The sequence below is a fragment of the Mustela erminea genome, chromosome 9, assembly GCF_009829155.1.
Source record: "Mustela erminea isolate mMusErm1 chromosome 9, mMusErm1.Pri, whole genome shotgun sequence".
NCBI lineage: Eukaryota > Metazoa > Chordata > Mammalia > Carnivora > Mustelidae > Mustela > Mustela erminea.
In genome coordinates this window covers 29,093,384-29,106,656 of record NC_045622.1, presented here as the reverse complement: position 1 = coordinate 29,106,656, position 13,273 = coordinate 29,093,384, and the positions used below count along the sequence as shown (strand labels likewise).

The 13,273-nt window shown below is 38.1% G+C and overlaps 1 protein-coding gene and 1 non-coding gene across 3 annotated transcripts in view; one reads left to right on the top strand and one right to left on the bottom strand.

Moving 5' to 3' along the window:
- Nucleotides 1–497: 497 nt before the first annotated feature.
- NCAPD3 (non-SMC condensin II complex subunit D3) overlaps nucleotides 498–13,273 on the top strand; it is a 68,773-nt gene continuing 55,997 nt past the window's right edge. For both annotated transcript variants that reach the window (XM_032360486.1, XM_032360485.1), the window contains exons 1-3: nucleotides 498–662; nucleotides 2,846–3,000; nucleotides 4,486–4,648. In XM_032360486.1, the coding sequence (XP_032216377.1) occupies nucleotides 599–662; nucleotides 2,846–3,000; nucleotides 4,486–4,648 (382 nt within the window). In that variant the 5' untranslated portion in view covers nucleotides 498–598. The remainder of the gene's footprint in view (nucleotides 663–2,845; nucleotides 3,001–4,485; nucleotides 4,649–13,273) is intronic.
- Nucleotides 8,081–8,186, bottom strand: LOC116600416. The gene has a single exon (XR_004289629.1). It is a non-coding gene; the product is annotated as a U6 spliceosomal RNA (small nuclear RNA).

The window sequence follows — 13,273 nt, the reverse complement described above, 5'->3', positions numbered from 1 at the left end:
ATGGCCGTTACAGCCTTTCGCCAGGATCCCGGGCCAGACGTCCCATAAAATTAAAAGAACTACAAATATCCTTTCTGGGATATTTGCTTTGTTTTCCTTTATTGTTTTAGTTCGGTAAACATTAGACTACCATCCACATTCGAATATATACAACGTTCGAGTGCTGCCTGATGGGGTAAGGGTAGCCCTTTGACACGCACGGGAAATGCCGCTTGAGAGAGGGGTGCGGGGAAGCAAGAGTGACATTTAATACAGGAAAGATCCTGTCTCGAGTTCTGTTTACAGTGTCCTCCCAAAATAAGGCAAGAAAGACTATTAAGCTTTTATTTAATAGTTGAACCCCACTTTAAACGGAAACCTAAAAAGAAATCACCCCGTGAAACGTTGGCTCAATAGCAATCCTTGGCCCGCCCCATTCTTTGCGCATGCGGCAGAAGTCCCTGCTGATTGGTTAATATAGGGAAAACTGCTGGGTGCGACGATTAGTCGGTGGGAAATTCCCCACATTGTGATTGGTCCACAGGAACGTCTCGGAGCGCGCGCGGGAGCGAGCTTTGAAAGTTGACCACCGGGGAGGCTAACCGGTTCCTGAGCGATAATGGTGGCGCTGCCAGGCCTTGGGAGCGGTCTGCAGCCCTGGTGTCCGCTGGATCTCAGCCCTGGTGAGAAAACGAGGCCGTGAGTCTCGGGGAGGCCAGGCTGTGGTGCTTTGCGAATGCGGTGCTCCTGTGCCCGGGCCTGGAGTGGGGGTGGGGCGCTCGGCTCCCAGCAAAGGCTGGGGTCTCCAGGTCTGTGCATTCCAGGACAGTGGCGAGCCGGGTGTGGAAGAGGGGGTCAACCTAGTGAAGGATCAGGAAAAAGAGAGCTTTTATGATCCGATCTCTTTTAGTTCTTTTGCATGTTTTCGGCCTTCCCTTGTTTATTCTGTAAATCCTCACTGGCTGTCTCATCGAGTTCTTTGGTTTTAAAATAGTAAATTTGGTTCTTCGTTCAGACTTATTTCCTGAACTTCGTGTTCGTTGGTTTAAATGGATGTCTCACAGGGACTTCAGACGTTACATGCGTGAAACTGGGGTTCCCAAAGCCAGTTGTTGGTACCAGCCAATCCACAGACCTGGGAGTCATGGCATTCCTTCTTCATCTTTACTGCTCACAGCCACACGGTTGTCCTCCCCTCAGAGATGTCTCTCAGGTCGTCCTTGCTCCTTTTCCTGATGCTGCTATCGAGCAGCAAGCCCTCATGAAAGCCAGCCTGTATCCTAGCCGTTTTCTCATGCCAACTCTTTCAGCCTGTTACCTACACCTCTACCAGGATCAGTTTTGAAAACACAAACGTGACCCTATCAAGTCTTTAAGCCTTTGATGTTTCTCCTTTATTTCTTAAATAAATGACCCAAGTCTTTGGCATGCCCTGTAGGAGGGTTCACCACTCACTTCTTTTCCAAGAGCAGATCCTTTGGAGTCAGAACTGTGGGTTGGCTCTTCAGTTTACCTTCTCTGTATCACGGAGTGAGTTGCTTAACCTTGCTAAGCCATAGTTTTCTTACATGTCAGATGGGGATTATAATAATATCTACCTCACAGGAGTTTTGTGAAGATTAATTTAGTACCTGGCACATAGTAGCTGCCGAATAAATACTATTTACTTATAGCATAAATAAATACTAATAATGACTCTCACCCTTTACACTAAGGCTCAGCGTTATAACTATTTTGTTTATTTTTAAACAGGCTCTACTTACTTTCTCTTTATTCTCTCTGTCTGGAATACTTTTTTTGCATTTCTTTCCCTGATAAAACTCCTACATTTAGGTCCAGTTGAAGCAGAATCATCTTTCCCACTTCTTTTATCCTTCCCACCTCCTCCATAATATTTGCTTCTATGCTCTCTAGTATTTTACATACCTATTACTGTTTTAACACTGGTCTACTGAAAAAATAATAAACGTAAAAAAAAGATAGTGCCTATCATTTATTCAATTTATTAATTTCCTGACCAGATCTTTTCTCTTTTCAATGGGGGCTTGAGTAGTTGTGATCCAGAAATGAGATCTGAAATATTGGTATGTGTTTAAAAATATGCATATTAGTTAAATGGGAGAATATGAGAGAAAAAGAAGCAGGAAAAGATGCAAGAATATTTTTAGGAAGAGGATTGTATTTGTTAGGAGAATGATTAGGAAAGAGTGAGTGAATAATTAAGCATGTTAAACCGTTGCCTCAGATGTCCCTTTGTGCTGCATACTTTCTTTGGGTTTATTAACTTGATTGTAAGATTTTCACAAAGGGACATCTGAGGCAATCTTTTTTATTAACCTCTCTTTTTTCGCCAGATTGAATTCTGGGAAAGCCATATCGTTCAGTGTTTTGAAGTGTCATTCATATCTAAAAAGTGTTTTCTTTCTTGGTATTTTTAGGCGATGATCAATCTAATAACCAGCTGCCAGTTCTGATTTTAAAAAAGATTTTTAACATTTCTTGCTCTCTTTTAATTATGCTCCACCTGTATTGTATGTTTAAATGTGAGTTGTGACTAGTAAGTTCTCCATTTTTTTTTTTTTTAAAGATTGTATTTATTTGACAGAGAGAGAGAGAGAGAAACGGCAAGAGAGGGAACACAAACAGAGGGAGTGGGAGACAGAGAAGCAGGCTTCCCACTGAGCAGGGTGCCGATGTGGGGCTTAAACCCAGGACCTGGGATCATGACCTGAGCTGAAGGCAGACCCTTAACAACTGAGCCACCCAGGCACCCAAGTTTTCTCTTTTTAAATATACTTAAAATCTAAAGGTTATTGATGTTTTACTTATTATAAAAACATTTTATTTAATTGCATTTTCCTACTAGAATGGGTGGACACAGTATGGGAACTGGATTTCACAGAGACTGAGCCTTTGGATCCCAGCATAGAAGCAGAAATCCTAGAGACTGGGTTGAATGCATTCACAAAACTATATGAAAGTGTTTTCCCCTTTGCTACTGAAGAACATGGATCTACAGAGGTAAAGTAAATAAATAAATAAAATTAAAAATTAAGCCAGCTGTCTTTAGGTGTCAGAAGTGGAAGATGAAAGTCATTATAATCTGAAGCTTAGCCTTTTTAGTATACAGTTTATATGGAGTATGGTAAGAATAGCATAGAGAATGTGGTTCATTTGTTATAAAATTGTAATGGCTAATAGCTAAGTCAAGTGGGAAGAAAGTTTAGGCTTTTGAACGTGAAATTCTGTTAGGAAATTCTTAGGGAGATGTAATAGGTCACTGGCAATGTGAATTGGAAGACTAGGAAAGAAGTAAAAATTCAACCACATAGATGGGAAGAGCCATCTGAATCAAGGGGATAGGTGAAGTGCAGTGATGCATGAGGTCAGTGGGGAAGAAAAGAGGACAGGACTGAGAAAGCTGGTTCAAAGTGATGTGCAGGCAAGCAGTCAGAATGTGGTGAGTGTTAATATGAAGACTAGGGAGTAGTCAGGCATCAAGTGCTGTAGAGTCATGGGCAGGCAGAGTTCTGACACAAGGAAGTTGGGGCAGAGATGATTGGATCATCATTGGTGACCTGAAGGGTCACAGTTACAGGTGAGTGGAGTACAGCTGAAGTGGTATTAGGATTGAGGAGGTGACTGCTATAAAAGTAGGAGGTGATTTCTTCTGAAAGTTTCAGGTGAAAAAAATGCAGACTGCTCATAGGATTCTAAATGTGCTCTTCTGTAAAGTGGCACGTGCTAAGCAGTGTGGCTAAGCCAAGACATTACCTCCCACTTTCCCTGTCTTCAGGAAATCAGGAAGTACAAGGTCTGATTTCTTGAACTTTCGTGGGCCCAAGTTTTTTTAAAGGTATTCCAGGATAAGCCATATTTAGTTGCTGCTGTGTTTGGTTTATAGAAATAACCCTCAAGTGTTCCTCTTCATGTGTTTAATTGGCAAAACATGGAGGAATGATACAGTTAATAAAATTGTGATTTATAGTTGCAAGTGTATTACTTTTCTAACCTAGGTCACTTCTGAAATCTGCTGAGGGAGAAGCTTTCAGGTATTTCTTTTCCTGTTCCCACTGCCCATAGAGCATTTAAATTTTAAGTAAATGGCTCTGATTTCTTCAGTTAGTAATTAGAGTGATAAATGGTTTTGAATACTTTTAATATAGGGGGTAACTTGTTTGAGTAAACACTAATATAAGGTGCCCCAAAGGTCTTAGTATAATTTTTAACTATGATAATTTCAGAAATATATATGCTTCAAACCTATCCCCAAATTATTTTTGAAAATTTGATTATTTATGTTTCTTATATACTAATTTATTTTTGTAGTTTTGAATACTACATTTTAATTTTTTGCTTCAGTCCCTTGGAAGATTTATAATTAGGAGCCAGGTTGGTCTGTTCTTTTTTTTTTAATGAGATACTAAATACTTGGTAAAATCAAAAATAACAAGAGATTTTCCCATTTCTGTAATTCTTGGCTTTTATGTCTCTCCCTCTCCCCAGAGCATATGGACCTTCTTCATTGAGAACAGTATTTCTCACAGGGCACTGGTGGCATTGTTCTATCACTTTGTTCAAACAGTTCATAAGAAAAGTGTCAGCGTGCAGTATCGACAATATGGCCTTCATGCTGCTGGGCTTTATTTTCTGCTGCTGGAAGTACCAGGTATGTATATTTGATATGATAGAATAAATATACTTCTGTTTTAAATTTTTACATTGTTTCGAGCCCTTACATTTTGTTTTCTCGCTTCTAAAACGGAGTAATAGTAACCCATCTCACAGTTGTTCTGAGGGTTAAATGAGAGTATGTCTATAAAATATATGGCATGTTACAGGTGTTCAAGAAATACCTTTCCCTTGTTTTTTTTTTTTTTTTAAATATGTTGTGTCTATAACCTAATGCAATTAATCTGAGAGGGTTAAAGGCTTGAGGAGGGGAATTATTTCTAAGATACAAGAGCTCCATTCCCACCCACCCCCACCTAGTATAAAAAACTGATACTGCCTGCTCATCTTCTGACTCCCTGTCCAGACTGAGAAAGACTGGGGAGTCATTGTGTTATATATAATCTCTTTCCTATGCATATATGAAAAAATACTTTAAAACCATTCTAATAAAGAAAGCATGAGAATAGCTAGTAATGCTTGATGAAGGAAAGCACAGGAAAGTAGTCTATGAGCATTGTTTTACTTCCTTTATTGTTAGAACACTTAGGTGGCTGTTCCTCCTGTGAGCAGTAAGAATCTCTTCTACCCATCTCAAACCCAAGGCAAGAGAGGATGGTACATAGAGGGGGATATAGCTGGAGAACCTAAAGTTACTGCTTGTCATTTTTTATATTTATTGTCATTTGTATGTTTATATTTATTTATATTTATTGTCATTTATAATAACTGTTAAAGGATGATGATTATCCCATATGATTTGGGGGATGGTAAAAAGACATATAAAGCCTTGGACATTAATTTGTATTATTATTAAAGCTCAAGGGGCGCCTGGGTGGTTTAGTGGGTTAAGCCTCTGCCTTCGGCTCAGGTCATGATCTCAGGGCCCTGGGATTGAGCCCCGCATCGGGTCTCTGCTGAACGGGGAATCTGCTTCCCCCTTTCTTTCTTTGCCTGCCTCTCTGCCTACTTGTGATCTCTCTCTCTGTCAAATAAATAAAATCTTTAAAAAAAAAAAAAAAAAGCTCCCAATAATGACTTCTGAAGTGAGTTTCTAAAGACTTTCTTCTTGCTAAACAGTATCTCAGTTGTAACTGAGCTGTCTTACAGAAAAGTGGTGGTTTTAGGAACCCACTTTTGTTCTTTTCTTCACTTGTTAGATCCAATTCCTTCTGATTAAGGTGGAAATGTATGCCAAAGTGGAGAATGTTGTTCATTATAGGCTACTTGCAGCTTTCCAGCAAGTGGTGTTCTTGCCAATTATCTTCTGTTTTTAAATGTTTCTGCATTATGGTTGCAATGCTTTTGAGATTCAGTTTTTAATCACAGTGTGCTCTTTTTCAAGATTGTTTTGGTTATTCTAGGTCCCTTGCATTTCCATGTGAATTAGAGGAGGTGGATGTCAATTTCTCCCAAAAAAGGCTTCTGGGATTTTGACAGTGCACTGAATCCGTAGATCAGTTTAGGGAGTGTTGCCATCTTAACAACATTAAGTCTTCCAATCCATGAACATGGGCTATCTTTCCATTTATTTTGGTTTTCCCTCATCTGTTTCAATATTTTATACTTTCCAATGTACAACTCTTGCGCTTACTCAGTAAAATTTATTCCTAAGTATTTTATTCTTTTCCTTGCTATTGTAGATGAAATTGTTTTCTCAGTTTCATTTTCAGATTGTTTACTGGTAGTGTGTAGAGGTACAAGTTACATTTATTTACTTAATATTTAAGTGTAGTTGATGTACAATGTCACATTAATTTCAGTCATACAATATAGTGATGGAACAAGTCTATATATGAAAAGCCTATACCTTATGCTATGTTCACTCCAAGTGAGGCTATCATGTCACCATTCTATGCTATTACAGTACCATTGGGTATATTTTCTGTGCTGTGCCTTTCATTCCCATGACTTATTAATTCTGTAACTGGAAGCCTTCTATTTCCCCTCCCCCATTTTGCCCATCTCCAATCCCTCAAGCAACTACCAGTTTGTTCTTTGTATTTACTGGTTTGTTTCAGCTTTTTTTGTTTGTTTTACTTTTTTAGTTTTCACATATATGTGAAATCATATATTTGTCTTTCTCTGTCTGATTTATTTCACTTAGCACACTACCCTCTAGGTCAGTCTGTATTGTTGCAAATGGCAAGATCTCATTCTGTTTTGTACCTGAGTAATCCATTTTATATATATGTACCCCATCTTTATCCATTTATCTATCAATGCACACTTGGGCTGCGTCCATCTATTGACTATTGTAAATAATGCTGCAGTAAACATAGGGGTGCATGTAAATTTTTTAATTAGTGCTTTCTTTGGTTAAATACTCAGTAGTGGAATTATTGGATCTTACAGTATTTTAGTTTTTAATTTTTTTAGTAACTCCCATGCTATTTTCTTTCCACAGTGGCTGTACCAACATTCCCACCAACAGTGCATGAGAGTTCCTTTTTCTTCATATCCTTGGATTTGTCATTTCTTGTCTTTTTCTTTTAAGATTTTATTTATTTGTGAGAGAGAGAGAGCACGAGCAGGGGATGGGGCAGAGACAAAGGGAGAAGGAGACTCCCCACTGAGCAGGGAGCCTGACTTTTGGGGCTCCATCATGGATGCTGGGACCATGACTTGAGCCAAAGGCAGATGCTTAACTGAGCCACCCAGGTGCCCCTCTTGTCTTTTTAATTTTAGCCATTGTGATAGGTATGAAGTAATATCATTGTGGTTTTGATTTGTGTTTCCCTGATGATTAGTAATGTTGAGCATCTTTTCAAGTAACTGTTGACAGTTTATGTCTTTTTGGAAAACTATTCGTGTCCTCTGCCCTTTTTTTAATTAAAGGACTACAATTGACTTTTTTATTACCAATCTTATACTATGAAACCTCACTGAATTCAATTACTGTTTCTGTTTCTACAATTACTATTTTATCTTTATCTAATAGGATTATATCTATGTGAATAGACATAATTTTACTTCTTTTTTCCAGTTTAGGTTCCTTGTATTTCTTTTCTTTTCTTTTTTTTTTTTTTAATTTGGCTAGTTGTCCTGATGAGGACCTCCAGTATAGTGCTGAGCAGGAGGTGCACATCTTGTCTTGTTTCTGATCTCAGGAGGAAAACTTTGTCTTTTGTTCTTAAGGATGATATTTGCTGTGGGTGTTTTGAGGATCACCTTTAAGACATTGTTACTCCTACTTTGTTTTGTGTTTTATTTTGAAAGGGTATTGAATCTTACTATTTGCTTTTCTGTATCTCTGAGATGTTTATCTGATTTTTGATCCTTATTCCAATTATAGAGTATGGTATTATGATGATTGATTTTCATGTTAAACTAGTTTTGCATTTCCTTGATCATAGTGTATACTCCTTTTTATGTATTGCCAGATTCTGCTAGCTAATGCTTTATTTATTTATTTATTTATTTATTTATTAGAAATATGGAACACTTTGTGAATTTGTGTGTTATCCTTGCCCAGAGCTATGCTAATCTTCTCTGTATTGTTCTAATTTTAGTATATGTGCTGCTGAAGCGGGCACAACTAATATTTTACTGAATATTTTTGCATCTGTATTCATAAGAGATATTCTTTTTTTTTTTTTTATTAAAATATAATGTATTATTTGCCCCGGGGGTACAGGTCTGTGAATCATCAGACTACACATTTCATAGCACTCATCATAGCACATACCCTGCCAATGTCCATAACCCAGCCACCCTATCCTACCCCCCCACCCAGCAGCCCTCAGTTTGTATTGTGAGATTAAGAGTCTCTTATGGTTTTTCTCCCTCCTAATCCCATCTTGTTTCATTTTTTTCCTTCCCTACTGCCCACAGTCCCCCAACTCTGCCTCTCAAGTACCTCATATCATAATTCTCTGACTGACTTATTTCGCTCAGTATAATACCCTTTAGTTCCATCTGTGTCGTTGCAAATGGCAGGATTTTGTTTCTTTTGATGGCTGCATAGTATTTCTCTCTGTGTGTGTGTGTGTGTGTGTGTGTGTGTGTGTGTGTATCACATCTTTATCCATTCATCTGTTGATGGACATCTAGGTTCTTTCCATAGTTTGGCTATTGTGGACATTGCTGCTATAAACATTCGGGTGCACGTGCCCGATCACTACATTTGTATCTTTGGATCACTTGGATCACTACATTTGTATCTTTAGGGTAAATATCCAGTAGTGCAACTGCTGGGTCATAGGGTAGTTCTATTTTCAATTCTTTGAGGAACCTCCTTACTGTTTTCCAGAGTGGTTGCACCAGTTTGCATTCCCGCCAGTAGTGTAGGAGGGTTCCTCTTTTTCTGCATCCTTGCCAACATCTGTAGTTTCCTGACTTGTTAATTTTAGCCATTTTGACTGGTGTGAGGTGGTATAAATTGATTTTGGTTTGTATTTCCCTGATGCCGAGTGATGTTGAGCACTTTTTCATGTGTCTCTTGGCCATCTGGATGTCTTCTTTGCAGAAATATCTATTCATGTCTTCTGCCCATTTCTTGATTGGATTATTTGATCTTTGGGTGTTGAGTTTGATAAGTTCTTTATAGATTGTTGGATACTTGCCCTTTATCTGATATGTCATTTGCAAATATCTTCTCCCATTCTGTCAGTTGTCTTTTGGTTTTGTTGAGTGTTTCCTTTGCTGTGCAAAAACTTTTGATCTAGAAGCAGTTCCAGTAGTTCATTTTTGCCCTTGCTTCCCTTGCCTTTGGCAACGTTTTTAGGAAGAAGTTGCTGTAGCTGACATCGAAGAGGTTGCTGCCTGTGTTCTTCTCCAGGATTTTGATGGATTCCTTTCTGACATTGAGGTCTTTCATCTATTTTGAGTCTATTTTTGTGTGTGGTGTAAAGAAATGGTCAAGTTTCATTTTTCTGCATGTGGCTATCAAGTTTTCCCAACACCATGTTGAAGAGACTGTCTTTTTTCCATTGGAGAAAATTTTGGAAAAAATTAGAAAGAATTTTCCTGCTTTGTCGAAGATTAGTTGATGGATTCTGGGCTCTCTGTTCTGTTCCACTGATCTATGTGTCTGTTTTTGTGCCAGTACCATACTGTCTTGATGATTACAGCTTTGTAATAGAGTTTAAAGTCTGGAATTGTGAGGCTACCAGTTTTGTTTTTCTTTTTCAACATTCCTCTGGCTATTTGGAGAGTCTTTTCTGTTTCCATGTAGATTTTAAGATTATTTGTTCCTTTTCTTTGAAAAATATTGATGGTATTTTGGTAGGTATTGCATTAAGTGTGTAGATTGCTTTAGGTAATATAGGTTTTTTCACAATATTTGTTCTTCTAATCCATAAGCATGGAACATTTTTCCATTTCTTTGTGTCTTCCTCAGTTTCTTTCATGAGTACTTTATAGTTTTCTGAGTACAGATACTTTGCCTCTTTGGTTAGGTTTATTCCTAGGTATCTTATGGTTTTGGGTGCAGTTGTAAGTGGGATCAACTCCTTTATTTCTCTTTCTTCTCTCTTATTGTTGGTGTAAAGAAAAGCAACTGATTTCTGTGCATTGATTTTATATCCTGACACTTTACTCACTTCATGTATGGGTTCTAGCAGATTTGGAGTAGAGTCTTTTGGGTTTCCCACATAAAGTATCATATCATCTGCAGAGAGTGAGAGTTTGACTTCTTCTTTGCCGATTCAGATGCCTTTATTTCTTTTTTTTGTCTGATTGCTGAGCCTAGGACTTCTAATATTATGTTGAATAGCAGTGCTGATAGTAGACATCCCTGCCATGTTCTTGACCGTAGGGGCAAAGCTCTCAGTTTTTCCCCACTGAACATGATATTTGCTGTGGGTTTTTCATAGATGGCCTTGATGATATTGAGGTATGCACTCTCTATCCCTACACTGTGAAGAGTTTTGATCAAGAAAAGATGCTGTACTTTGTCAAATGCTTTTCAGCATATATTGAGTATCATAGGGTTCTTGTTCTTTCTTTTATTAATGTATCACATTCATTGATTTGCAGATGTTGAACCAACTTTGCAGCCCAGGAATAAATCCCACTTGGTCGTGCTGAATAATACTTTTAATGTACTGTTGGATCCTATTGGCTAGTATTTTGGTGTTAATTTTTGCATCCTTGTTCATCAGGGATATTGGTCTGTAATTCTCCTTTTTGATGGTGTGTCTGGTTTTGGGATCAAGGTAATGCTGGCTTCATAAAATGAGTTTGGAAGTTTTCCTTCCATTTCTATTTTATGGAATAGTTTCAGGAGAATAGGTATTAATTGTTCCTTAAATGTTTGGTAGAATTCTCCCAGGAAGCCATCTGGCCCTGGGCTCTTGCTTGTTGGGACATTTTTGATGACTCCTTCAATTTCCTTACTGGTTATGTGTGTGTTCATGTTTTCTATTTCTTCCTGGTTCAGTTTTGATAGTTTATATGTCTCTAGGATTGCATCCATTTCTTCCAGATTGTCAAATTTGCTGGCGTGTAGTTGCTCGTAATATGTTCTTATAATTGTTTGTATTTCCTTGGTGTTGGTTATGACCTCTCCTCTTTCATTCATGATTATATTAATTTGGGCCCTTTCTTTTTTCTTTTTGATAAGTCTGGCCAGGGGTTTATCAATCTTATTAATTCTTTCAAAGAACCAGCTTCTAGTTTCATTGATTTGTACTACTGTTCTTTTGGTTTCTATTTCATTGATTTCTGCTCTGATCTTTGTGATTTCTCTTCTCTTGCTGGGTTTAGGCTTTCTTTGCTCTTCTTTCTCTAGCTCCTTTAGGTGTAGGGTAAGTTGTGTACTTGAGACCTTTCTTGTTTCTTGAGAAAGGCTTGTATTGCTATATTATTTCTTCTCAGGACTGCCTTTGCTGTGTCCCAAAGATTTTGAACGGTTGTGTTTTCATTTTCATTTGTTCCATGAATTTTTAAAATTCTTCTTTAATTTCCTAGTTTACCCATTCATTCTTTAGTAGGATGCCCTTTAGCCTCCATGTATTTGAATTATTTCCAACTTTCCTCTTGTGATTGAATTCTAGTTTCATTCAGAGCATTGTAGTCTGAAAATATGCAGGGAATGATCCTAGTGTTTTGGTACAGGTTGAGACCTGATTTGTGACCCAGGATGTGATCTATTCTGGAGAATGTTCCATGTGCACTAGAGAAGAATGTGTATTCTGTTGCTTTGGAATGGAGTGTTCTAAGTATATCTGTGATGTCCATCTGGTCCATGTATCATTGAAAGCCTTTATTTCCTTGTTGATCTTTTGCTTAGATGATCTGTCCATTTCAGTGAGGGGAGTATTAAAGTCCCCTACTATTATTGCATTATTGTTGATGTGTTTCTTTGATGTTGTTTTTAAATGGTTTATATAGTTGGCTGCTCCCATGTCAGGGGCATAGATATATAAAATTGTTAGATCTTCTTGTTGGACAGACCCTTTGAGTATGATACAGTGTCTTTGATATAGTCTTTGGCTTAAAATCTAATTTATCTGATAAAAGGATTGCCAGCCCAGCTTTCTTTTGATGTGCATTAGCATGGTAAATTGTTTTCCACCTCCTCACTTTAAATTTGGAGGTGTCTTTGGGTCTAAAATGAGTTTCTCAGGGGTGCCTGGGTGTCTCAGTGGGTTAAAGCCTCTGCCTTTGGTTCAGGTCATGATCCCAGGGTCTTGGGATCGAGCCCCGCATAGGGCTTTCTGCTCAGCAGGGAGTCTGCTTCCCCCTCTCTCTCTGCCTGCCTCTCTGCCTACTTGTGATCTCTGGCTATCAAATAAATAAAATCTCTAAAAAAAAAATGAGTTTCTCAGAGACAGCATATCAGTGAGTCTTTTTTTTTTCCCCATTCTGATACCCTATGTCTTTTGATTGGGGGATTTAGCCTATTTACATTCAGGGTAGCTATTGAAAGATGTGAATTTAGTGCCATTGTATTGCCTGTAAGGTGGCTGTTACTGTATATTGTCTCTGTTCCTTTGTGATCTGTTACTTTTAGACTCTTTCTTTGCTTAGAGGACCCCTTTCAATATTTCCTATAGAACTGGTTTGGGGTTTGCAAATTATTTTAGTTATTGTTTCTCTTACAAGCTTTTTATCCCTCCTTCTATTTAAATGACAGCCTAACTGGATATAGTATTCTTGGCTGCATATTTTTCTCATTTAGTGCTCTGAGTATATCCTGCCAGTCCTTTCTGGCCTGCCAGGTCTCTGAGGATAAGTCTGCTGCCAATCTAATATTTCTGCAGTTGTATGTTACAGACCTCTTGTCCCGAGCTGCTTTCAGGATTTTTCTCTTTGTCACTAATGCTTGTAAGTTTTACTATTAGGTGATAGGGTGTGGACCTATTCTTACTGGTTTGGAGAGGGGTTCTCTGCACCTCTTGGATTTTGATGTTTGTTCCCTTTGCCATATTTGGGAAATTCTCTATATAATAATTTACTCCAATATACCATCTGCCCCCCTCTCTTTCTTCTTCTGGAATCCCAATTATTCTAATATTGTTTCGTCTTATGGTATCACTTATCTCTCGAATTCTCCTCTCGTGGTCCAGTAGTTGTTTGTCTCTCTATTGCTCAGCTTCTTTATTCGTCTTTTGGTCTTCTGTATCACTAATTCTCTCTTCTGCCTCATTTATCCTAACAGTAAAAGCCTCCACTTTTT